Source organism: Mesocricetus auratus, unplaced genomic scaffold (assembly GCF_017639785.1).
Source record: "Mesocricetus auratus isolate SY011 unplaced genomic scaffold, BCM_Maur_2.0 Super-Scaffold_100676, whole genome shotgun sequence".
In the NCBI taxonomy this organism is placed as follows: domain Eukaryota; kingdom Metazoa; phylum Chordata; class Mammalia; order Rodentia; family Cricetidae; genus Mesocricetus; species Mesocricetus auratus.
The window spans coordinates 185282012-185309626 of NW_024429266.1; the positions used below are offsets into that span (position 1 = coordinate 185282012).

The window sequence follows — 27615 nt, forward strand, 5'->3', positions numbered from 1 at the left end:
TCAAGACCAGCTTGGTCTACAGAGCAAATTCCAGGACAGCCTCCAAAATAATACAGAGAAACCCCATCTTGAACCCCCCCCAAAAAAGAAAATCTGCTTAGACTGGTGTTGTAAGAGTGTTTTCTTTGAGGAACTCTGCAAATGAGAAGGGGTTGGGACTAAACAGTCTTTGAGGAACTCTGCAAATGAGGAGGGTTGGGACTGCTAAACAGTCTTTGAGAGTCCGCTTGGATTTTGACTACTTCTGCTTATGCGTTACACTCAGCTCATGGTCTGGCTGCTCACATGACATGGTTGACATGTTAAGACACACTCATCAGTATTCACATACTCATTTTCAAGGGCTCAGAGATATATTATCTATCATAAAAATTATGTTTTCATTTTATTCAATGAACTAAAGTTGCTATATACCCTTAATGTTTGATGAATATATCTACTTTGTTAATTATGCTTTAGACAAGGTATTGAAATGGAAAAGGTGATGCAGGAATTGGGGAAATCACTCACAGATCAAGATGTGAACTCACTGGCTGCCCAGCATTTTGAATCCCAGCAAGTAAGTGAAATGAAATATAATGGCCTTAGATATATAATTATGTTTTATTTTTCTTGTGAAAAACTTGACCAATTGGGGCTCTCTCTATTTAGGACTTAGAAAATAAATGGTCAAATGAACTGAAGCAATCAACAGCTATCCAGAAACAAGAGTATCAGGAATGGGTGATAAAACTTCATCAGGACCTAAAAAACCCCAACAACAGCTCCCTCAGGTATTGACCCTCAGTTGTTCCTATTCATGTTTATGTCCATCACTATCCATATTTGTTCTCAAATTGAGCCTTGCTGGTTGTATGTGTTTGGCAATGAAAATTCAAGATGTTATACTTTTTATTTTCTTGAGACAGAGTCTCATTATGTAGCTCTGCTGACTCAGACTTGGCATTTAGCCTAGGTGGGCCCTGAATTCAGAGAAATCCTTCAGCTTTGGTATCCCAAGTGGTAGAATTACAGGCACTTTCTTTCATTTCATCAAATTGTATTACACTTGGCATGAATGGATGAATGCCAGATACTCACTAAGCAGAAAGAGAAAAAATCTCTAAGTTCAGTAACCCTGTTTCCAGAATGTGCCAATATATGCTGTAAGCATTGGTACATAGCCCCAGGCTACCTTTGGATGAGCTCTGTCTTTACATGATGCCAGTCTCCCACTAGTCTTGCCTCAAGGATAAGAAATATGTCTGTTCGGTTGTTAGTTCATCCTTCCTTCCTTCCTTCCCCTTCTTTCTTTTCTTTCTTTTTTTGTCTTTGTTTTGTATACCCAGACAGCTCCTTGCCAAGTGCTCTTGACACTGGCACACATGAAATGCTCAGTAAGTATTGGGATGAATGGATGTGCTAAGTCAGACTGGGAACGAGCACAGTTGGTATAGTGAAGATCTGAATTTGTCCTCTGTGCTCCACACATGTGCATAACTTTGTCTGTATGTACACCTACACCTACACACATACCTACACACACACACACACACACACACACACACATACACACACACACGCATACACACACACACACACGCACAGTAAAATCTTCCCACTGCGGTTTTATTTTCCTGCATATGATGGTCTTCAAATGCTTCACTGTTTTTACAAACTGCTCCTGTCTTCAAGGGACAACCTAAGTACTTTACTGCCCAGCCAGCATTTCGAGAGCAGTAGGGTTCAGGGGTTAGAGCAGCCATGCGTTGGGCTTTCTGTGCATGAATGTAGGCCCTGATCCAGATGGAGAGCATATGCTATGTGTTGCAGACAAAGGTATCCAAAGCCATGGACTTAAGGAGGCTGAAAAATTCCTTGTCACAAAAGCCACCTATCCCTTTGCTCTCTGGCTCCACGTGCTGGTCAACTCACTGTAAACCGTTATGGCTCGGGGACAATGCTTTTACTATTACTCTTTTTGGTAGGTGTTTCTTCAAGCTACAGATATTCTGTCTTCAATTCCTGGAAAACTAGGTTTATTGAGGAATAAGTGGCATGAAGTAAAGTCTGCCTATTTTAATGGAGCACAGACTAAGGAAATGAGACTGTCAGAGAACTGTCACCGCAGCCAAGGCATGACATTTCCTCTGTGCCTTTATATTCGGCTCTCTCTCCTCTTGCCATCTCCTGTCAACCTCTCTGAGAGTGGCAGCTGTGCCACATCCTCACCAGCACTTCCAGTACTTTTGAGCCATTCTTTTGGGCCTTACTGTGACCTCTCATTCCAAGTCACTTTGTTTCCCCGATGGCTAGTCTGTTGAGCAGTATTTCATGTGATAATTTTCTATCTGTGTCTCTCCTTTATGTTTTCTTAGTACTGAGCTGTGAGAGTTAGGCCTGTACTCTGGATGCATGTTTATCATCAGAACCATGTTTTGCAGCTGCTTGGTTCCCGTTCTGTGACTTATCTTTTCCTTTTATTACTCCTGTCTTTTAAAGGCAGACTTTGACATTCATGTAGACCAGCTTGGCTCGAGCTAGCAGCAACCTTCCTTCCTGTGCCTTCTGTGTGCTTAAATTATAGGTGGGCACTGCCGTAGTCAGCTCGTCTTCCTTCTGCTCCATATTGTAGAGTGGCAGCGCACACCTTTAATCCCAGCACTTGGGACGCAGAGCATATGGATCTCTGAGTTTAAGGCCAGCATGGTCTACATAGTGAGGTGCTACTCAGTAAGACCTGTTGAAGGAGGGAGCTGTTTAGCTAATAGTAATTATGTGCAGAAGTTAGCAGGCCATCACTATTAAGGTTCTTCACATCTTGTCAGCAGGGTAGCAGACCTTTAAGTTTTGTCATCTAGACCCTCAGTGCCCAATAGGCTTCGTTTTCTATGGCAGTAGCTGGATACTGTTTGTGCCTGGGCTGGAGCTCAGGGTTTGAGAGAGTTTTTCTCTGCGCACTGTTCCATCGTTGGCATCCAGCAGTCTTTGCACACCCACGCCGTGGAGTAGGTCCTCTCTATTCTATTGCTCTTCACTCGGTAATGGAATCTTGTTTCTTGTTACCTGGTACTAGACTTACTATGGGTTAAGCCATCTACCACTGAGCTACATCTCAGCCCTTGTTTACCTGTTGTCTGTCCGTCCACCTCCAGTCTGGAGCAAGCCTTGAGTCATTCAGAGAGGCCTCTCTTATCACCAGTCCCCATGTTTCTTTGGACACACTTAGTGAAGACTAGTGGGAGGAGTTCAGGAGTGCAAGTTTGTGGCTCCTAACTGTTCTAAAGTGACTTGCTACCCTGCCCATGACCTTTCAGAACTCTGGTGTGGTTTTTGGCTGATTTCTGTTGACTTCCTTGTGTGACAAGACCCTTGTCAAACGCACGCTGATGCAAACAGGCTGTCCTTATTTCCTGACCCTCCTTGGAGGGCCATGCCACACTTTGCCATTCGGTTTCCTTCATTGCCTTGTGCCATGGACTTGACTTGAGCAGTTATGTGGTCATAGCTCCTCTGGGGCAACTTATCCAGTAATGAGTGGAGTTAAGAGAGAGCTTGTCTAGTGAGGGAGAATGCTGATGGAAATGCAGCCAGACAGGGGAGTCTATGTTAACCTCAGTTTGCATTATTTATATGACCCTTCGATTTTGAAAACTAAAGCTATGTGTGATTGCTCTGAGTCTTACGATCATCGTCACCATTGTGTGTGTGAGGTGCATGTGAGCAAGCTTCTGGAAATTAGAGGACAGCTTTCAGACGTCAGTTTTCTCCTCCCACTGTGGGCCTGGATTTAGAACTTAATGTCAGCAGGCTTGTGAAGCAAAGCCATCTCGGTCTTCATTGCTGTCACCCTATCTGTTTTATTATTTTGTTTATAATTAGCCTTGTCACGAGAACTGTTATATATTTTTAAATATGTTCAATGTGACTTTTAAAGGTATTGCATATTAGTTCATCAGCTAATCCCTGAATCGTTTTTTAAGCCGCTAGGAAATATTAAGTGGCAATGTGTCAGTTGATATTGCAATGACTGAAGAGAACAGTCCGCATTGCTCACAGTGAGGAAATGGAGGCACAAGTGGGATTTTAGAACCTGTTGCTGCTTATGTTCTTACTTGTCACCGTGGATTAAGGGTGAGTTTAGGAATAAGTGAAGCTCCACTGTCAGCTGTTCAGTTCTCTCTCATTCCAGGGTGAACTTACTTTCCTCTAAGAAAAAAAAATTCTGATGAATATGCAATGAGAGCGTAACAATAACTGTATTAATTTCAGTGAAGAAATTAAAGTTCAGCCAAGCCAGTTCAGAGAATCTACAGATGCCGTGGGAAGGATCTATGAGGAGCAGAGGAGTTTGGAAGAAAGCTTCACCATTCACTTGGGTAGGAAGCCCTTGTAATGCTATAAGGAGCTCAGCTTCTGCTCGGGGTACACATTCCTGCGTGTGAGCAGAGTCTACCCAATATTCCCAGTCTCGTTACATCCCTCTCCACGAAACCTAGATGTGTGCTGTGTGCCTTGTGTCTCAGCTTATGTGTTTGCAGGTGAATTGTGTGGCTGTTAAGATGTGAGGCTGAAGGCCTACTTTTAGTTATTGTGCGCATCTATCTCAAGTCTTGCCGCGGAAGTCTGTCTGTCACAGGAGTTTTGTGACCGTTTCCTTGTGTCTCTGTAACTGTTGTTCATCACTAGGAGCCCAGTTGAAGACCATGCACAATTTGAGATTGCTGAGAGCAGACATGCTGGACTTCTGCAAGCACAGAAGAACCCGTGGAAGTGGTGTGAAACTCCACCGGCTGCAGACAGCACTGTCGCTGTACTCCACATCTCTCTGTGGCCTGGTTTTACTCGTAGATAACCGGATCAACTCTTACAGTGGCATCAAAAGAGGTAAGCAGACGTACACACTTATCCATCGAGTTTCTCCTGGTGTCCATTTCTGCAGAGGGATCCTACCCTGTAACCGTGCTGACCTTGAACTCAAAGCAACCTTCCTGCCTCTGCTTCTGAAAAGTTCTGGACTAGAAGATATGATCCACGACAGCCAGCTTTCAAATACATCCATTTTTATGAAGGAATTATGAGAAACTTGGTAGTTTTAAATGGCTGCAGTGTTTCAGGACATCGAGCTGCACACATAACCATCCTGGCCATTTCAAATTAAAGTGAACAGTGAACACATTACGCAGCCCTGACTACTTTGCCATTCATGAACAACTCAGCGATACCCAGTTCTTCCTAAAATAGCGTGTATAGTGCTCCTATAGAAGAAGACTCTTATTTCAGGCCGAGTGATCTTAGTTTACCCAGTGTCTCCTATTCCTTCCAGGTTAAACAGAACCAACCCTTCTTATTGTTTACAGAGGTTGGGGGTAGATCTTAATTAAAGTGTCTGGCTTGGAGTTGTATTAGAATACTTTACTGATTATTTATTCCTGTGAATAAAGTGTTGATGAAAGTCAGTGTACTCTAACTTTTTTTTTTTTTTTTGGTTTTTGGTTTTTACGAGACAGGGTTTCTCTGTATTGTTCTGGAGGCTATCGGTCCAGCCCGGCCTCGAACTCACTGAGATCCGCCTGGCTCTGCCTCCCCAGTGCTGGGATTAAAGGCGTGCGGCACCACTGCCCGGTCCCAGTGTACTCTAACTTAATGGGTAGTTATTACAAAACCAAATAATATTTACAGTCTTCACTCTCTCAGATCTCTTTTTGTATAAGTAATTGATAAATATTTGATGGATTCCTTAGATTTTGCCACAGTTTGCCAAGAATGCACAGACTTCCACTTCCCGCGGATTGAAGAGCAACTGGAGGTCGTCCAGCAGGTGGCGCTGTACGCCAGAACCCAGCGCAGGAGCAAGTGCAAGGAGGCACGTGGTCAGTAAAGCCTCAGAGACAAGCAGAAGCTCTTAGTGGTGGGCCTCGGGAAGGAAATTAACAACAATTAATGTCTTCAGAAGCCTGGATTCTATTCCCAGTTCCTCTTCCTCCTCCCCCTCCTCCCCCTCCCTCTCCTTTTCCTCCTCCCCCTCCTCCCCTTCTTCCTCCTCCTCCCCCTTCCTCTCTTCTTCTTCTTTTTATGTTGATTTTCTTTCAGGATTCTAGTGAAAACCATTTTAAAATTTCATTGCCATAGTTAAAGTAAGAGCTTTTGAAAAGTTGGTCTTCTGACCCAAACCATCTCAAGTGTACAGAATCATTTCTACAAAGATCAGTGAAATCAGACTCCAAGTAGAACACAAACGAACCTTTCCTTATTACTTTCTTCTTATGCTAGGGATTGATGAGGGCCTTTCATGTACTGCGCATGCGCTGTTCCGCTGGGTATTTCCCCAGCCCTGCTCTGTTTCTAATTTTTTCACTTCAGGTTCGTTTTCATTTTTCTAAAAAGAAAAAGAGAAAAAGAAAGACAGGAACTGGTGTCTTTGAATGGCTTCCTCCCCTCCCCGTATATTTATGCAAAATACAACATTCTTTTGAATTACTTAGAAATTTTATTGGAAATTTTTAAAAATTTATTGAAGAATATTTTATAATTATCCTACTTCCTCCACCTCTGCCCCAACTTCTGAATTTCTAGAACCTTCTAAAATAGTGCCACCATTGGGAAGCTGACATTTAAATCATGAGCCAATGAGGGATATTTATGTCTTTAAATCACAGCCAACACTGATCACCTCAAATCAAGCAACATGTCACTCACCCAGAGGCTGCTATTTAGTAGGGATATGCCTTGATGAGTTTCACATACTTAGTCCCTGTGGGGAGGACACGTGGGGATGTGCTTTCACATACATAGTGGTTCATAGTCTTATACTGGTTATATGCATCAGCTCTCCAAACTTCAAATCCCTTGACCAATCTCTCCCCATTTCTTCCTTTCCTTATTCCTTGTTAACCGTTACTCTAGAATAGAGCAGTTCAGCTCTTCAGGACTGTCATGAGTGAGACACTTCTTTCTGGTCATGCTCCAGGAGCACCAAAAGATGCTGCGAACCACAAGCCCCGCTAAACCTGCACCCACTGTAGTTCCCTACACTACATAATGGACACGTGTTCACCCTTCAGCCAAGGCAAGCACTTCAGTGGCTTCTCTTTGGCACATCTGAATTGTCCCATCACTGGTCTCAAGCTTTGAGGCCACCATTAAGCAAAACGCAAGCTATCTGAGCACACTGTGATTCTGACGCTTGATCTGAGCACACAGCTTCCAGCTGATAGATGAGCAGGTAGGATGCACACTGAACACACTGGTCAAGGGGCAAGCTATGTCCTGAATGCAACAGTGTATGATGCCACGACACTCATCGTATTATTTGGAAGGGCAGGCAATTGAAAACTTACGGGTTATTTATCTCAGGGATTTTCTGTGATATTTCTGGACCACAGTTGGTGGTGGATAATGAAACCACACAGAGGAAAACTGCAGATGACTGTGGCCTGCTACCCCACCTTTTGTGCTGTGATGCCTGTACCTTAAGCTATATTCATGTATACAGAAGCATGTTGTGTCTAGTTCCCCTTTTTACACACAGACAGTTCGCATGTACACCATTCTGTGTGCTGCTTTTGCACTAAGGACGCCCCTGGCGGTCATCAGTCAGCCTAGAAAGCCCCTTTGTGTCTTTGCTGTTGTGTAGTGGTGCATTGCAGGGTGCCTGGTACTAGTCAGTCCCCTATTAGTAGGTTTTATTCTTCACATTTTATTTACATAGCAGTGCACGAATAACATTGTGCATGAATCATGGTGTACTTGGAGTAAGCATGCCTGTGGTCACAGGGCACATGTGCTCCATTTAATATTGATAATGCCGGCCACTGCTCCCTGACTTACCTCTGTAACTGTGGCTCTGCTGTGACAACATGGGTTACATTTCAGAGCCAGGCCAAGGATCAGGACCAGTATGAAAGCAATCCTGACAAAGGACTTCGTGGAGAAGTTCAGTGTGTCCACTCATTCTGTTACCTTCTCTCCGCCTCACTCAGCTAGTGGTGGTGGAGTCAGAAGTTTTTTCTCATGCATTTTAATTAAAATATAATTGTATCACTTTTCTCTTTCCCCCTCCCTGCTCCTTCCATGAATATTTTAATGCCATTGTCAGTACTGACTAAGCACATGAAGGTTAAGATCACAAGTGGGAGAGAGGAGGATTTTGAGTCTGTGTATCTGTGTATGAGAGACAGCTTGCATTACATGACAGGAAGTCTTTAGACCACCTATAGTTAGGGAAGCCTGTGTATGGCATGGTGTTTTGTTCTTGTTATAGCAACTACATTGTGCTTTAAATGAGTCAGTAGAATGAGTTGTTTTATAATAGACATTCCTTTCTTGTTGTTTGTTTTGAAGTGGGGGTCTCAGCATATCCCCAGCTTTCCCAGGACTCACTTTGTAGCCCAGGCTAGCATTAAACTTGGGATCTTCCTACCTCAGCCCTAAAGGCATTTATGTGTTATCGTAAAGTCCCGTGAAAGCACTTTCTGAGTATTACTTTTCTGCACCTGACTACATATTTGCATCATGATATACAGGTACTTATTTATTCTGTTTTGTTCATTTTTACTGTGATTATTATATTCATTGTATTTCTCTAGTTGACAATAAAAACCAAAGATTGAGCCAGGTGTTGGTGGCACACACCTTTAATCCCAGCACTTGGGAGGCAGAGGCAGGCGGATCTCTGTGAGTTCGAGGCCAGCCTGGTCTACAGAGTGAGTTCCAGGACAGCCTCCAAAACAATACAGAGAAACCCTGTCTCGAAAAACAAAACAAATCAACAACAACAAAAATAAAGATTGCCTTATAAACATTATGCACACACACACACACCCTCTTCATGTTACCATGAAAGATGTTACTCATTAAAACATGGACAGGAAAGTGAACTGTGAGCTGTTTTCTATTGTTTCCTTTTTTCCCTTTTTTATTTTGAGATCGTATTTTAATTACAACACTTCTCCCTTCCCTTTCCTCCTTCCACATCCTCCCATATACCCTCCATGCTTTCCTTCAAATTCATGATCTCTTTTTCCACGAGTTGTTATTGCATACATATATGTATTTGTGTGTGTATATACATACATAAATTGTATATATATAAATATATATATATTTATTTAAATATATCCCCAATTATAACCTGTTGAGTCCATATAATGTTACTTGTGTGTTTTTCAGGACTGACTGTTTGGCACTGGACAGCCAATTCGTGTGTTGTTCCCTGGTTCTTGTTTCTTTGATAGGGATTGTTTGTTCATTCTCTGTACAGTCAGATAAGAGTATTTGCTCCTTGCAGTCTGTGTTGTGGCCCGTTGGTGATTTGAAGCATGTCCCATTGCTCTGCTCTGTTACACGAAATGTTCATTCAAACAGTTCAGAGCCTTCTGTCTACCTATTCTGTCCACACTTTCTCTACTAGTTCTTAAAAATGTGTGTGTGTTGTCAGTAGTACTAGGTGACATTATTAAGTTAGGTGTGTTCAGATAATGTTTTAGAGTTAATGTTTTGGTATGTATTGTTCAGTCATTTGAAGATCTGACTGTTTTCTAATATGGAATGCCATTTCAAAAATAGATTCTTAAATAGTTTTCAATTCAATTTGAGTAGGTAGATAGTCTCTAAAAAAACAGCTACTTTGAAAGGCAGAACTCATTTTGTATTTGTGACAAGAGAATTCTAATAAAATTGAGGTGTCTTTTCTATTAAAATATACGCATGTATGTAAATAATGTGTTCAGTCTTAATAATGGATGCTCAATCAAAATGTCTCTCATTAATCAACATTTATCCTTCTAAGAAAAATATCGTGCCTCAAAAAAAAAAAAAAAAAAGAAAAGAAAAACTACTGACTGTCTGAAAAACTTCTGCTTGGAACAGTATTACATATCTGCTTGAAATCAGTTGTATATAGTATCAGATGAGACAGTAAATTTTAGGAATGTGCTGAATAGAAAATGATTCTTGATGTTGCTAGCTGTCTATCTGGTCCAGAGCAGGTTATATCAACAGCAGTGAGTCAGTGTCTAAAAATAAAGATGGCCGCACCACAGCTATCTAATGAAGTTATTTTATGTGCAGCTAACTTAGTACTCTGAACTCTCAGAAGGAAACTAGAGTGTTGGCAAGTCTAACGTGCTTGAGACCATGTGGGGTCAAGGCTGTTCCCACTGCATACCTTGCACCCCTGTTTATATAACAACTTACCAAAGCCTTCCTTTTCTCGTATATAAAATGAGAAGATGTGCTAAATTATAGTGAGTCCCTGAGTCCAACAAGGAAAAAGAAAGTGAGGGAGAAGAGAGCAGAGGAGGGAGGGAAGGAGGGCATCATTACCCCACCTCCCAGTGTCTGGTCACGTAAATGTGTAAGTTGCCTGTGAAGCATGAAGCAGAATGCCAGGCATGTAGAGGCATTGTACACTTTTGCTACTGTGGTTGTTTCGAAAGAGTAGGGCTAATGTATTTTTGTGTGTGGCAATATTCCCTTGTGTTGTATTTTCTTATGAATAGATTCTGGAAACCAAAATGGAGGAAGTGATGAGAAGTCTAAGAATTCTGAGAGAAACTATTTAAATATTTTACCTGGTAAGTATTATGTTTTAAATTATTGATTTCTTTAATCACACACATTAAAAGAGTAGATATGAAGCATGCATTCTTATGGTGTTCATTTATAAAATGTTTGGCCATACCCTCTGAAACAGTACTTGTATCTATATCACTTTCCTAGATGTTCTCCAATGTCAGCCTCATTTTTATGCTAGCAATGACTTACTTCTAAATCCATATAGAAACTCTAAAAAGCTACATATAAGTTTCATGATTTTAGGTTTCTTAGTTACTGAAGAATGAGCTGAGAGGTGTTTTGAACTCTAAAATATAAGCAGTAGTGCACAGTGGTGAACGTGGTTGAACTTGTAGCAGGGACATTTGATGTGGACACTAGGTCACCTCTCCCCTCACATCTTTCTGCCTCTGTCTTTATTTCTCTTATTGTTACTGGATGCATTTAACAGCTGGAGCTCAAGCGCTTGGTCGTTCTCTGGCTGAATTCACTTGCTGGTTCTTATAGTCAGTCACATGCCCAGGCTCCACATGGAAGCCCTGTGTGTGCTTTTAAGTGTGAACTCTTAAACATAGTGGTAGGTTTACAGTATTAAAAATAGTCCTCCCTTGATAGTTTTCTTTTAAGGTAGTTCCTCACATTTCCTTCCTCAGATCTTGAACATGCAGGCCATGTCGCTAATTTAAGGAAAAGTCAGTTCCATTTCTGCATTCATCTTAGAGCACAGCACATCAGACTGTGGTCATCAGCCTCCAAATTTCCTCCCACCTTCGCATCTCCTGCCCTCGTGGGTACTATTTAGAATCACCACAAACTGTTTCCTCCCCTTTGTGGAGCAGGAGCCCATTTACGTATTATTCTTCGTAGACTCATGACCTGAGTCATCATGCTGTGGCTTTCTAGGAGTGTGTTGGCTGTGCTGTTTTGGAAGTGCCTATATATTTCCTTCCTTCCTTAAAAAAAAAAAAAAAGGCTCTGAGTTAGTATCAGTATTACCACTAAACAAGGACTGATATGCCTCAAGTCTGAATTAGGAAATGAATTTTAAACTACCCACCACATACACTGACAGCATCTGAATTTCCATAGCCAAGGTACTGACATGAAGAATATCTCCATGAATGTAGTGAGATATTCACCCCGCCCGCACCTGTAGCGTCTGGGGTCCTGGCAGGTGGCTTACTCTTTTGTGTGCAGTTGGGTCACAGGGAGCAGCCTGTGCAGATCCTGACAGCCATCTGCTTCTTCTGTAAGTGACTTCTCCCCGAAATAAATTATATTTAACCCATATTTGAGCCTAGTCCTGTGAATCATTTTCCATGTCTCCACACATCAAAACTTATTTTAAATCATAAAGAAAACTAGTTACATTCATGTACTTTTTACAAAATTTAATTTTTAAAATTTTTCTTATGGTATGTTTTTTAATCCTATTCCTTTCCCTGTAACCTAGGAATGGTTGTTTCTTTATTATGAACGAGGAACTTAACAGCTTACGTCATCTAATTTTCACAACTTTTGTCAAAAAAGCAGTTAGGCCTGATGCCCACATTTCCTGTGCAAAGTGCCGTGAGAGTACGTTGAAATGAGTTTGCTGTCTCACATGCCCAAGTGCTGGAGAGCAGCAGATCTCCTTCACGCCCAACCTAGACCCTTCTCTGCAGCATCTCAGCACTTTGTTAATACTGCCAGCACCGGACTGGCCCCATTTACCTAATGGGTACAACGAGACCAGGGCCAAGTCATTTAAGGTCAAACAAAGCAGTGCCAATTGGGGATTAGGAGCACCTGACCGGCTCGGGAAGCCACCGCTGCCCCTCCTGCTGGCCCACAGCACAAACCCAGTGCTGGGAGTCCTGTCCACTGCACTATCAGCAGGCATTTCAGAGGCAGACACGTCACAGGACCGCGAAGATCACTGCCTCTTATGGTTGACTCCTTTCTGACAAGCCATCCGAGTCACTCATTGCCATCTCCAGACGACTTCCTCTTTCCTTTCTCTTTGACTAGCTTGTTTCCTATCTCTATCCTCTGTCCTTGTCATGTTCTTTCTCTAGTTTGTTTTTCAAGAAGAGTTTTTGCTCTGGTCCTGTGAGAGGCATCTTGAGGTACAGCTTATATATATTGGTAACTAAAGATTCCGAAGTGTAAAGCCATATTATGTAACTTATATTTTTGTTACATTTATTTAGATGTGTGTGCATGTGTGTCTGTATTCTGCCTGTGTTCATGTGTGTGCGCATGCCGTAGTGCACATATAAAGGTCAGAGGACAAATTGTGGGTGTTAGTTCTCTTCTTCCACCATGTGGGTCCTGGGATCAACTCAGGACATCATTGTTGGCAGTAAATGCCTTTATCTACTAAGCCAGCCATCTAACTGGCCAAAGTACTTCTACAAAATATTTTTTCTTAAACACATTTTCTATCTCATATAAATACTAAAAACAAGTACATATGTCCTCTCTTTCTGTATTCCTGGATTGATTTATTTTAGATTTTAATAAACAAAATACCATAGGTATTCATAAAAGGAAAATGAATTTTATTTTTTAATGATTTATTTTTATTTTATGTGCATTGGTGTTTTACCTGCATGTGTATCTGTGTGAGGGTGTCTAATACCCTGGAGCTGGAGTTACATACAGTTGTAAGTTGCTATGTGGGTGCTGGGAATTGAACCCTGAAAAAGCAGCCAGTACTCTTAACTGCTGAGCCATCTCTCCAGCCCCGGAAAATGAATTTTAAAACATAAAAAGTTTAGTAGATAGCCAAATAGAGAAACCTATTTTATAATATCAAGCCACTGAGTGTAACTTTTATTAAGATAAATTTCATCTATACAAGGTAATTTATAACTTTTTCTCAACATTTTTTGATAGTTGAATTTTTATCCACTGCAAAATTGCAAAAATTTCAACGAAAAGACAAATGAGACATTCATATATGAGTTTATATTTTAAAAATTCTACCAACTTCACAAGTAAATAATGACTACTAGTGAGTTTAGTGCATTAGTACTGTTCTCTAGAATATATGTACCTTAAAAATATGGTAAACCATGCTTCTATATAGCATAAGTCCCAATGGGAGTTAGCATACAGTTTGTTCTTGATAAAGACAACACTAGACAGATGTTGCCTAATGTCTGAATGTGACAAAGCCAGCAAGATATTTTGCCTTTGCTTGAATTGTCAGGTCAACTTAAAGCAATAGCATTCATAGTACAGTTGGATATTTCCCAAGGTGAATTTCTGTCCTGCAAGGTAGACTGTCTTAAGATCCCTCCCTATTGGAATGTCCATCTGCCCAAGCGATCCTGTACTCCAACCATTGCTATGGTGCTTTTCCTTCTGTGGCACTCCAGTGAATACTCCACATCAGCTTGTTTGACCAAATGGCTTGCTGTAGTTGTCAGTCCTGTAAAGCTTGGACCATTGTTTCTTTGAAGGACTATAATCGGTCACTTGCCCTGAACTGCTGTGTGTTCCCCTTCAGGGACTTCTCCACAGCATGCTCAACTTCACAACTGTGCTGTCACTCTACCCTGGCTGTTGGTAGGTCCTAAGTATTTCTAAATACAAGTAGATTAGGTTTTAAAAATAAAACTCTAATGGAATTGGAAGCAAGGATGGCTGAAATTGAGGGCAAGGGCTAATTGTAGAAGAGTGAAAAGAATTTCCACTGAGATGTGGACATATATAAGCATGGATTTAAACATGAATTTACATGTGTTTTCTATATTACTCATTATTAGCAGAATAAAGGCTGATGACGTTTTCTTGGCTATTAGGCTGCATAAGAAAAATAATGATTGTAAGAAGCCTGGATTTTACAGTTTAAGAAACACAACTCCAGCAGTCCATTTGAAACTCATTTATGCATTCAGCAAATCTTTATCAAGAACTTTCTATGTGCCAGAGATGGATTATGAAGATAGAAAAGGCTCTCATTAACTGGGAACCATAAATAGTACTCTCTTTAACATAATCTATGCAAATAATAGGATGTTATTGTTAAGTAGAAAGTAAAACAGAATGGTAGTAAAAAATGTGTGACAGGTGGAGGAGTCCTGTGTCAGATAGGCTAGTCAAGGAGGCCTTTCTAAGAAGGTGACATTTGATCTGAGGTGCGACTGGTGGAATCAACCATGGGAAAATATTGGGAAAAGGCCTTTTAGGCATCAGCCTGAATTGGGAAAAAACTCCACAGGTTTTTAGAGCTGAACAAAGGTTGTGTGGCTAGAATAAAGAAGAGGGATGGAGCAAGGGGGTGTTGAGGAGAAAGACCTGTGGGTCATGGTAAAGAGCTGGCTGTTTTCAACTGCTGAATGTGTTTAGGTGAGAGAGATACACGGTGTGTTTAAATCACTTTGGACCAGTGAAGAAGTGGGCTTGTAGTCAGGCAGGAATAGAACAAAGACATCTGTGGATGGGGATAGATAATGGAGAAGGGAATTAAGTGCAGTTTCTGGATTTCTGATCTGAGAGGCCGACAAGCAGAGACTGGCCAGTCAATCAGCTGAGATGTGAGAGCAAAATTAGGATGCGGGGGACAAGCAGCCGAGTCACATATTTTGCCATGTTAAATTGGACATTTTATGTTGAGTAGAGATTATAAACACTCATACACCTATTATCCAAGAGCTAACTTGATATGCTTTGTGACCTCGTTACAAACTGGCTATTTATTATCTCTTGTTTTAATTGTTTCTCTCTGAGAATAAGAGGCAGTGGTTACTTCCTAATATGCAGTCAACACATTGGCTTCCCCCATGGCTATTTATAAAGCTGTAGGTGAGTGTGACTCATGCTTTTGAAAATCATTACTGCATTTGTTGTTCACAGGAGAATTTTATATTACACGTCATTCTAATCTCTCGGAAATCCATGTTGCTTTCCACCTCTGTGTGGATGACAATGTGAAATCGGGAAATATCACTGCTCGGGATCCTGCTATCATGGGACTCCGAAATATACTCAAGGTTTGCTGTACCCATGATGTCACAACAATAAGTATCCCTCTCTTGCTGGTGCATGATATGTCAGAGGTAAGCAGAAAACCCTGACCTGAACTGAGTGTTACATAGCAATACTCTTAACAACCCACAATTTTGTTTTGTTATATTTTTTATTTTTAAATTTAAATTTAAATTAGAAACAAGGTTGCTTCACATGTCAATTCCAGGTCCCTCTCCCTTTCCCTCCCCACCTCCCGTGCCCTCCCCCCAACCCCCCCTCCAATATCCCCTCATTTCCCCAGGGAGGGTGAGGCCCTCCATGGGGGTGTCCATAGTCTGTCATTTCATCCAGGGCAGGGCCTGGACCCTCCCCCAAGAGTTCAGGGTGAGAGTACATCTCTCATAATGACCCACAGTTTTAAAGGGTTCCTTTTCTTCAGTCTCATCAGTTGAATTAAGAGACATATAAGACAATGAATAATGCTCAGAAAAGTATAGTGTTGCCTGCTATCAGTAAACAAGGAATTCAAGAGAATCTTTAACTTTGGGTAAGAAGTGTGTCTTGCAGCCTCTCTTCTGCACACCGCCCCCCCCTTCCCCTTCCTTCTCTGGCTTTTCTCTGGGAAGCATTAGGTTTATCTTCACATCTACACTTGCCTCTGGTCAATGACACATCTGCATTTTCTGAATATGCATTAGTAGGCAATAGAAAGAGACTCTTGACAGCAGAAAGAAGCCAGTCTCTCAAGGACGTCTTATTGATGGTACAGATGTTGGCTTATACGATTAAGATGTGTCAAAATCATCTACCTATTTTATTAGGTGCTGTGATTTATTTGGCATTTTTAGTTGCATAAAGTTTCTGTGGTAGCTTCCCTTTCACTGTCTTTCTTCACTTGTGGGAAAACTAAGTACAGAAAATAAGTTGTAAAAATCAAACCAAGTCTAAAATTCAACTTCCAATAAGTTAAAGGAGCAAATGAGCTGCAACCCATGTATATGCAGATAAGTCCTTTGGTGGGAGTCCCCTTTGTAAGCAAAGAAGCCCTTCTTCAGAACAAGCAGATTCAGAGTTGTCAAGCAGGAATGGGCACATGTTTGGTTTTATTTGGGGAAAGGGTGAAGGAAGTGTGGGTATTTATATTTTTTCATTTATTTATTTGAGGCAGTCTTGCTCTGTTGCCTTGACTGGCCTGGTACTCATTATGTAGCCCAGGCTGGCCTCAAACTCATGATAAGGCTCAAACCTCCTCCCTCTGCCTCCAGAGTACCAAGATTACAGGTGTGAGTCACTGCACTAACCAGTCACTAATAAGAGTTGCTGTCTGCTGTTTGGATTTAATGCCAGGAAGGAAGCTTGATTATTTGACCACTGTCCCAGTTGGCGTCACTACTGTTGTGATGAAGCATCATGACCACAGTAGCATGGGGAGGACAGGGTTCATTTGGCCTATGCTCCCACTTCGCACTTCATCACTGAAGGAAGTCGGGACAGGCACTCAAAGAGGGCAGGAACCTGGAGGCAGGAGCTGATGCAGAGGCCATGGAGGGTACTGCTCACTGGCTCTCCCCCCCTGGTTTGCTAAGCCTACTCTCTCATAGAACCCAGGACCACCAGTCCGGAATGGCACCACCCGCAATGGGCTGGGCCCTCCCCCATCAGTCACTAATTAAGAAGATTCCCTGCAGATCTGCCTACAGCCAGATCTTACGGAAGCATTTTCTTAACTGAGGCTCCCTCGACCCTGATGACTTCAGCTTATGTCAAGCTGACATAAAAACTATCCAGCACCTAATTTATTACCAAAATAAAAACTTAGGCAAAATGCTGTGTTATAGAAGGGTATGTAAAGAGCTAGGCCCCCACTCGGACTGGTTGTATTCCAAAAGGCCTACTTTTAACCTTGCAACTTTTATAGCCGCTAAAATAATCAGTTCCGTGTAAGTGGGGCTGCTTGGCGAGTTCCAGCTTACACTCTAGTCTGAGGTCTGTGCTCAGTGAGCACAGCGCTGTTTTAGTACAGAGAACTGTGTTACCCTCACATGATGCCAGCTCCGGGCTTCCCTATTCTCCCTCTACTCACTCCTCTAGAGAGATGAACAATACTTTGTAAAACTTCAGTCCTGTGGAGAATGGCTTAGTGATCCTCACTAACTAGTCATCTATAAAAGGGTCTTTAGGGAGTGTCACTGGGATGAATTCCTGCCACAAGGAAACATCAGACATTCCTGCAGCTGGATTCCTGGTTAACCAGCTTATAAAAATGGTTATACGTAGGTGGGAAACAACCTCAAAAACAGTTTCCAAAAGTCACTCAGTTCAGATTGACTTCCAGACATCTGATACAACAGGGTTCCCTCTCCCACAGTGTTACAAAAGCTGCCCTTCAAACTAGGACAGCCAGCTGCAGAACATTAAGTTTGTTTCGGAAGTGTCCAATTTAATTCACAAAAGTAGATTGAGCCACAGGCCTCCCATCTGCTGTATTTAAACATCCTTCAAGGTCGGGAAGTTTATTTGACAAACTCAGATGGCACAGCCCAGGATATAGAGGTGTGTGGTAGGTTTGGTGTAGGGATCCCAAAGCCTTCTCAGATGGTGTTTCTCCTACTCTAGCAAACAGGCTTTTGGGATGTGGTTGCCATACGCTACGGTGTCAGTGTAATGGTGAGGTCTGAAATAGTCCCTGATGGGCATGACAGACAAGAGAACTATGGAATCGTTTGCAGCTTTAAAAGAAAGAGGAAATGACAAACAGAGCTCACTTAGGGGGGAAGCGTGGTTTTATCTGGGATCTAGCACGGTCCCACTGCAGTCAGTCTAACCTGAAGTGGCTAGATCTGCAAGTCAGGAGCCCCACATTCCCCACTTTTGTTCACTGTTAACTGCTGCGATCCTTTGGGGGCATGGGCGTTTGTAATCGCTATTAGAAATGAGTACATGCCACGTAGTGGTGGCGCACGCCTTTAATCCCAGCACTAGGGAGGCAGAGACAGGCGGATCTCTGTGAGTTCGAGACCAGCCTGGTCTACAAAGTTACACAGAGAAACCCTGTCTCGAAAACTCCCCAAAAGAAAGAGAGAGAGAGAGGGGGTGGGGGAAGAGAAGAAAGAAAGGAAAGAAAGAAATGAGTATATACACATAGTGTATACAAGCATCCATTCAGATTTTCACAGACTGAACACCTCTGTAACTCATACCCAAATCATACGCAGAACAGAACATTTCTTGTACCTGGAAGATGCCCATGTATTCCTAACTACTTAAGTCCTTTTCCATGCAAGAATCTCCGTGATTTTCACCTAAAAGCGGGGGGTGGGGGGCCTAAGGGCTGGGGAGATGGCTCACTGGATAAAGGTGCCTGCTGCTAAGCCTGACAACTTGAGTGTGACCTCCAGAACCCACACAGTGGCAGGAAATAACTGACTCTTGATAAGCAGATGGGGGGTAGTGGGGAGAGAGGTGTAAGGCCATGTCTGAAACGTGGGTCAGTCAGGTCTGCAGTGTGTGGCTCGTGCCCCTCTCAGGCAGTAGTGTTTGTGAGCATGCCCTTGTCTTTGTGTGCCTGTGGGTTCTCCTTCTCATGGCTATACATAATGTGATGCAGCTCAACCACAGTTATTTAGTCTTTTTACTATTCAAGGACATTTGGGTGTTTGCTAGATTTTCCTTTTGTTAAATTTAAACCTGCAGTCAAGGTCAAGAGGTTTATTCTACAAACTCATATGGCAGAGCCCAGGATGTAGATGTGTGAGTTGTACAGGGTCGAGTCTCTGTTATTACTTGTAATGCTCCTGCAAACACTTTATACCTCTCTTTTGGCAATTTTGTTATGAATAAACTTAGAGATGGAACTGTTGGTTATTGGCCATGTTTATGATTAACTTTGACAGATATGGCCGAATTGTCTCCAAAGTGGTTATAATAGCCATGTTGTATTTTAATTTTAAAAGTAAGAAACAACCTGGGTATGATGGTTTGAGACCTTTAATCCCAGCATTCAGGAGGCAAAGCTAGATGGGTCTTTGTGAGTTCAAGGCCTGCCAGGTCTATATAGTGAGAATCAAAGCTGTGTGCTCACCATCTGCAGTGACTATAAACCTTATTTATAAAAATGTTTCAAGTATCTCAGGGGCATGTACGTTAGAAGTAAAGAATAATCTTATATTCCTTTACACTGGCACATGAACTTGTATCTAACTTTGAAGACATGGAGTGGAACCTAACATGACATATTGAGGCTTAGGCTTGTTTTCACACTCCTGTAATCTTAACCTTCAATAGGACTGAGGCAGGAGGATTGCCAAGAGTTTGAGACCAGCCTAAATATGTAACAAGATACTGTCTCAAAAAACCAAAAAATAAAATAAACAAAAGCTCCAGTAGTTCAACTTTAATCCAAAGATTCAGGTGTCTATGTATGGCCATTACTTTTAGATAGAGGATATTTTTCCTATTAAAATCAAAATTGAGAGTTAACTTCAGTTTTAGATCTTTAGATGCTATTTTGGGTACGATGCCTGTTTAGGATATATAGCATAATAGCATGGCCCAGTTTTCTGCCTGGCTTTCAAATTCCAAAGTGTGTCATTTGCTCCAGTTAGCTTTTGGTGGATTTCCTACACAGTGCATTCACTAAGGCATGTTGCCAAGACTTAATCACTTTGCCAATATATAGAACGTGTATTCCACATTCTTTTGCTGCTGTCTGTCTCACTATCCCATCTACAATATATTTTAAAGTTAGTTTCCGGAAGTAAGTTTGTGTAACCACTGGCCACATCCCATGACAACAAGCAGTGAGTCATGTCTTCTTATGGCCTTGTGAACTTCTGAGGGCCACCCTTTCAGGCAAAGGTTTTTTGGGGGAGGTGTATTTAATTTTTTAAATTTTGTTTTATATATGTGAGTGCTTTTCCTGTATGTGTGTATGTGAATCATCCGCATGCTTGGTAACTGGGGAGGTTAAAGAGAGGGTGTCAGGTCACCAGGAACTGGAGTTACAGATGGCTGTGAGCCACACTGTAGGTGCTGGGAATTGAACCTGGGTCCTCTGCGAGAACAGCAAGTGTTCTTAACTGCTGAGTCAGATCTCCACCCCCTTAGGTACTAGTTTTAATCAGAAAAAAATAAGTAACAGAATTAGAAAACAGGAAAACATCTAACTTATTTATGAGATGGAATTGCTATGTAGATATAGGAAGAATTTGGGGAAAACATTTAGCTGTCTAGCATTTCTTTCCAGACTTGCACTAATGAGCAACAGTAAGTTAAAAATGAATTGTATGTGAACAGTGTGGATTGTCCCTCTATTAGATTATGAGTTGGTATTTTAGTATGTCTTCTAAGCAGCATTGATGAAGCTGTCAGTTCACATCATTCTGAAGAATGTAAAGTTCTTAATTTGTCTCACAGATGCTGTTTCAGGCCATATATTAACTAATCACACATACATAAAACAGTAAGGAAGCATGGCACTTATGAATAAAATGTGCTTTTATGGATGAGAAGGGCAGTGGAAAGCTTTGATTACTTTTCCTGTATACGTATGTGCAATCCATTAGATTATCTCGGCTCCAGCTGCACTGCAGCCTCCCATAATTACCACTGGTACCCTGATGATAATGTACTTGGATAACTAATGCTCTAATGTTGGTGCTCAGAGCTGGCCATTCAGAAGCCCTTTTCTCACAGCTCACAATTAGTTGTTTTCCTGACCTTTGCCTGGTGTAAATAAATTGTTCTTTAGGTTGTAAAACGAATTATTGTCTGGTGATGCAATTATATATGTAAAACAAGTGCTTCATTAACACCACGAAATCCATCTATCCATCCATCCATCCATTCAGGCTGTTGCTATGGGGTTTCAAAAATATTTTAATATAATGTAAAAACTCAGTTATACATTTGATTCATTCCTACATGAGATTTTTAGTAAATGTTTATCATAAGTGTAAGCCACTTGAGGCATGTAAGTGGCCAGGCCCTCCCCTGAGTACCTCGGACAGCCAGAGACATTCTGTTCTAAGGGCTGGACCCAACCCCCTCCCTACAGAGTAAAAAGCCCAAGCTCAGGACTGAAATCCTACCAATCCCTACCTTGGAAATATCCACCCTGAAAAGCTTACACACACACACACACACACACACACACACACACACACACACACACGAAACCCTTTATAAAATAAACCCTATCTTCAGCTCAGATCTCTGCTGCTTTTAGTAGAGGCAGCCACCTGCCTGGGTTTTTCCCTCCCAATAAATCTCTTGTGTGAGGTTTGTTGTGCAGTATAACTTCATGTTGTTCCTTGGTTACCAACTGCCAGTATACCTTTCCATCCGAGTTTTCACACTTATAGTAAGTAAAGATGTGCCCTTAAGGAAAGGAGACACAGAGTAAGAGCACACAGAATAACTTAAGAACAGACATACAGAGATTCAGAGCACAGGAACCATGAGACTAAAACCAAAGGGACTGATGGCTGGCTTCCAGACACATCCCTGCTCCACTAATTGTTTTAGTTATTTTCCATTAAAGCATGTTTCATGTTGTGTAGCAACGTGGGTTTATTGTGTTTTTTCAATGAAATTAACATTTCTTACATTACAGTTTTAATTTTAGTAAAATAAATATGAAGAAATATAATCCACATTAAGCAAAGATCTATAGTCTTTGGTATTTTTTTATTATTTTTTTAATATTTCATTTTACATTCCAACCAAAGTCTCCCTCCCACCCCTTTTCTGTCTCTCCTTATCTCCCCCTAGTCTACCCCTCATCCACTCCTCCCAATGGGTAAGGGCTGCCATGGGGAGTCGACAAAGTCTGGCACATTAAGTTGGGGCAGGACCAGGCCCCTCCCCACTGCGTTAAGGCTAAGCATGGTATCCCCTCATAGGGAATAGGCTCCAACAATTTAGTTCTTGCATTAGGGATAGATCAGGGTCCTACTTCCAGGGCCCTCTCAGATAGCCCAAGCTTCACAACTGTCTCACATGTACGAAGAGCCTAGTTCGGTCCCATGGAGTCTCTACAGCTTGGTTCAGCTGTCTGTATAGATTTCTCCATCATGATCTTGACCACCCATGTTCATGTATTCCCATGGAGAATAATCAAACTCTGTCACATCATTTGGGGCAGAACTGAGGCCCTTCTCACTGTATGTAGGCTGAGCAAGGTATCCCTCCATAGGGAATAGGCTCCAAAAGGCCAGTTCATGCATTTGGGATAAATACTTCTTTCACTGCTAGCCTCTCCATAGACTGCCTGAGTCCCCCAGCTGACATCTACATTCAGGGGGGTCTAGTTTGGTCTAATTCTGGTTCCCCAACTGTCAGTCTGGAGTCAGTGAGTTCCCACATGCTCAGGTCAGCTATTTCTGTGGGTTTCCACAGCATGGTCTTAACCCCTTTGCTCATCACTCCTCCCTCTCTACAACTGGATTCCAGGAGTTCGGCTCAGCTCAGTGCTTAACTGTGAATCTCTGCTTCTGCTTCCGTCAACTACTGGATGAAGGCTCATGTTTGTTTTTCTGTGTCTGGATTACCTCACTCAAGATGGTTTCTTCTAGTTCCGGCCATTTGTCTGCAAATTTCAAGATGTCATTGTTTTTTACAGCTGAGTTATGTAAATGTCCCACATTTTCTTTATCTTCAGTTAACCTAGGTTGCTTCCAGGTTCTGGCTATCATAAATAATTCTGCCATGAACAGAGTTGAACAGATGTCCTTGTGGTATGAGTGTGCATCCTTTGGATATATGTCCAAGAGTGGTATTGCTGGGTCTTAAGGTAGATCGGTTCCCCATTTTCTGAGAAACTGCCATACTGATTTCCAAAGTGGCTGTACAAGTTTGCATTCCTACCAGCATTGGAGGAGTGTTCCCCTTTCTCCACATATTCTCTAGCATAAGCTTTCAGTAGTGTTTTTGATTTTCACCATTCTGACAGGTGTAAGATGGTATCTCAGAGTTGTTTTGATTTGCAAAGCAACTAGGGATAGCTAAGGATATTGAGCAATTCCTAAAGTCCCTTTTGGCCATTTGATATTCCTCTGTTGAGAATTCTCTATTTAGATCTCTTCCTATTTTAAATTGGATTATTTGGTGTTTTGGTGTCTAGTTTCTTGAGTTCTTTGTATATTTTGGAGATCAAAGGGAAAAAGAAAGCATCTCCAACAAATGGTGCTGGCATAACTGGATTCTGACACGTAGAAGATTGCAGATGGATCCATATCTATCTCTACGTACAAAACTTAAGTTCAAATGGATCCAAGGCCGTAACATAAATCCAGCCACTAAACTTCTTAGGAGAGAAAGTGGGAGGTACCCTTGCTTGCACTGGCTCAGAAGACCGCTTCCTGAACACAACACCAATAGCACAGACACTGAGATGGACAATTAATAAATGGGACCTCATGAGGCTGAGAAGCTTCTGCACTCCATAGATACTTGCTCAGCATTGTTCATAGCTGTTCCTATTCATAATAGTGGAGAATATCTCAGCATCCTCCTACCTTCCCTGTGGCTACATGGCATCTCCCTTCATATAAATCTTTTTGGAAATTTTTTAAGATATAAAATATTCTGAATTCCAAAAGTTTAAGAAACATTATAATGAAACAGCAAACAAATTTTATAGTTTTGAAAAGGTTTGAAAAATGGGAAGATAATCCTGGTGACAGTGCCAAGAAATAGAATGTAAAGTGGTATGCTCCCTAATGTGCTATGGAAACTTATACAAGGTATTGTTAGAGTCTGGTATAATCATGAGCGTATTGGCCAAAGAATAAAAATCAAAATGAAAAAACATGAGTACATCTATCTCATTAGAGGTCTGATGTAGGCTACTTCTTTATTGCCATTACTACTGTGATAATATTTTGTAGGGTAAATTATTTCACTTGCAGTTATTGTAAAATTCAACATAATTATGTATGCTAACATTGAATGTTCATTTGGTAGAGTAACTATGTCACTAATTGACTTTAAAATTGATTACCTGGGAACTTTCAAGGATATGTCATTTTAAAGTCTTGTTTGCTGGGCTCATTAAATCCGCTTGCATTCCATAAGTGTAGTTTATTGGCAGGAATTTGTATGTCTAAAAACCAAGGAAATACAGTCGGGACGATTATCATGTTAGTCTGGATTTATCTGGCATGGGAACATTCAACATTAAAGATAAAGATCTGATGATAGGAGTTTTGGTTTTATTTTTTACATAAAATTTTGCTGACAATATATTTTTGTGTGTGTTTTTAGGAAATGACTATACCCTGGTGCTTAAGGAGAGCAGAACTGGTATTTAAGTGTGTCAAAGGTGAGCATAGCCTATGCCTAGCAGCTACTATGTAAATCTCATCCCAGTTATTGGAAGAAGAGCAAGCCAAAGGAAATACATAAAAATTGCCTCTGTTCTTGGTATTTCAGTGAGATGCTTCATCAGTCAAATATTTCACAGTAGACTTTATAATTCTATCTTTTACCAGTTACAAAATAAACAGATGTCTAGCCACTCTGAAACATAAGGATATCTGGGTACTGTATTAGTTATTTCACATGATGCTGAAACAAAATGCCTGGAGAACTCCTATTGAGGAAGAAAGGGTTTATTTTGGCCCAGACTTTGAGGTTGCAGTCCGTCCCAGTAGGGAAAACTTGGCAGCAGCAGTGCAATGTGTCACATCTCATCTGAAGTCAAGAAACAGATGAATGTTGGTGCTCAGGTAGCTTTCTTATGTACCCTAGGAGCCCAGCCCATAGAACAATCCACCCACACTCAGGGTGGGTCATCCCACCTCACTTAGCCTCACAGACATGTAGAGTCTCCAGGGCAATTCTCCGTCTTGTCAAGATAATGGTTATTTTAACTACCACAGATGCTGTTTACACTTTGCCAATCCTGACTACTCTTGATTGCCTTTTATTTTCTTAAAAAATAGAGCCAAGTACTGAATTAACTTCTCATAATCTGTTTTATCTTCATTCTGTGAAGGCCATGTAGGTCTTTGAGCATGTTGAGAAAACTGTTAAACCTCTGTGATATAGAGAATTGGAGAGTGTGGGTCTTTATTGGCCCCAGAGGCCTTAGCCTTTCCTTCAGACAAGTGGCTACCTGAGAGGTCAAGATATGAGTCCCCACAATGAAAATCCCACTCATCTTAGGGAGTGTTGGGATGGAACGCCAAAGCTCGTAACCCAGCAGCCTGTTGTTCTATTTTAGGCTTCATGATGGAGATGGCTTCGTGGGATGGAGGAATTTCTAGGACAGTGCAGTTTCTGGTACCACAGGTGTGTTATCTGAGCAGATCTCACCCCAGCCCATAGCTGTTTTGTCTAAGTAAATCCCACTCCAAACTAAGGTCTTCTAAGATATTCCTCAAAGACATAGCCAAGTATGCCAGCCTGAACTCTTCCATATAATGTAAAATTATAGCTTCCTGACTTTAAGGGGAGAAGTGTATTTGGATGCCATGTAGGGGCACACAGTGTGCTCTCAAAGGTGTGAGCACCTACCGATCTGTAGATCTTTAGCCTCTACGTCAGAGACCCGTCTTCCCTTCTGCTATGAAGATTGTGGAGGGACACAAGGAAGAACAGTAGCATAAGATTCTGAATTCTATTTTTCAAGACTGGGTGTCATGGTGTAGCCCTCGCTTGCCTGGAACCCATTGAGTAAACCAGACTGGTCTTGAACTCACAGAGACTTGCCTGCCTCTGCCTCCTGAGTGCTGGGATTGTGCCGGTGATACATTGATACCAGTGACCACTGATACCTACAAAGGTTCTGAATTCTGCTTAGAACTTAGCAAAACCAATGGAAAACTAGTGCTGTTGACTAGGAGTTTTCCTAGTAATCAGAATCTTTACTTGATGTTTCTGTAAGTTGCCAGAGGTTCTGAACTAGAACAACAGCCCCAATCTATAGTTATTAAATCAGCCACGAAAGATCGTTTTCACATATTTCCTATCTAGAATGAGATCCGCATTTTAAAATATTTTGAAAAAGCAAAAATGTCAGTGATGATTTATGAAGTGCAAACTCTTTTTCTTGTTTACCTCTTACAGAGTATTTCTGAAGAAATGTTTTACCAGCTGAGTAACATGCTCCCCCAGATCTTCCGGGTCTCCTCAACACTCACTCTGACATCCAAGCACTAAACCCTACTATGCTGACACTCACCTCTCCAGGAGCAAGGACTTGGAATCCTGTCAGGCAAAAGGTGCCCAGTGGAACCTGCAACTCAACCACCTGTTGAATTACGATGGACGTTATCAAACATTCCAAAAACGTGTGTGTGGTGCAGAATAGAGATTAGCTCCCAACTGGAGCATTTACTCAGAAATCCCCTTCATGAAATAAGACCTTTTTTTCTACTTTTATGTCCTATCCATGAATGATGTTAAACTTAAAGTGTTTATCAAACAATGGCGTTTATCAGAGTATTCATTACATTTCCATGGAACCCTCTTCCTTTTCCAAGGCATGAATCATATCAAACACAAGCGTAATTAGACATACAAATGCAATCTTCCTTCTACATTATCAAATCAGAATTTAAATATACATTGCAAGTATATGTTTCTTGTGAAAATGTTTTTGTAGCAATATAAATACACAAGACAAATGTGCTTGTTGTTTTAAATTCTCCTATTTCAAACCCTGGCTTTGAATCTACTCTTTCTAAGGTTGTATAAATTAGAGTCAGAGAAGGCTTTGAATTCTTTACTGCTGTCTCACCATCCCTCTGTGACCTTGCCCCTGTCTATTAATAGCATTTCATGGGCTGGGAAAATAGTGTTCTTTTTTGCCAGCCTGATGTAAGTTAGTCTGAACCTGCACCTGGCAGTATTACAATACTCAGTACCGTTGACAGCCAGGGTCGTTTTCATTTCTGCATTTCCCCTAGATTCTGTTCCCTTACCTATTCTTCTACACCTGTTCCCATTGTAGAAACTGCATTCAAATTTCTCTCTCATGTTTATCCTCCTTTATCAGAATTGGCTTTGGTACCCTCTTTGCTCAGAGGCTGCTTGTCATCTCTCCCATCACAACAGCACACAGACGTCTAAAGCAACAGAAGTTTCTTCATGTCCAGGTAGCATGGGCATTAGTCT

The 27615-nt window shown here is 41.4% G+C and overlaps 1 protein-coding gene across 3 annotated transcripts in view; it reads left to right on the top strand.

Moving 5' to 3' along the window:
• CUNH12orf4 (chromosome unknown C12orf4 homolog) overlaps positions 1 to 26926 on the top strand; it is a 39938-nt gene extending 13012 nt beyond the window's left edge. For all 3 annotated transcript variants that reach the window (XM_040738048.1, XM_040738050.1, XM_040738049.1), the window contains 10 exons: positions 460 to 559; positions 652 to 773; positions 4252 to 4358; positions 4669 to 4866; positions 5724 to 5852; positions 10482 to 10556; positions 15382 to 15584; positions 24760 to 24817; positions 25721 to 25788; positions 26566 to 26926. In XM_040738048.1, the coding sequence (XP_040593982.1) occupies positions 460 to 559; positions 652 to 773; positions 4252 to 4358; positions 4669 to 4866; positions 5724 to 5852; positions 10482 to 10556; positions 15382 to 15584; positions 24760 to 24817; positions 25721 to 25788; positions 26566 to 26658 (1153 nt within the window). In that variant the 3' untranslated portion in view covers positions 26659 to 26926. The remainder of the gene's footprint in view (positions 1 to 459; positions 560 to 651; positions 774 to 4251; positions 4359 to 4668; positions 4867 to 5723; positions 5853 to 10481; positions 10557 to 15381; positions 15585 to 24759; positions 24818 to 25720; positions 25789 to 26565) is intronic.
• The last annotated feature ends 689 nt before the right edge of the window (positions 26927 to 27615 follow it).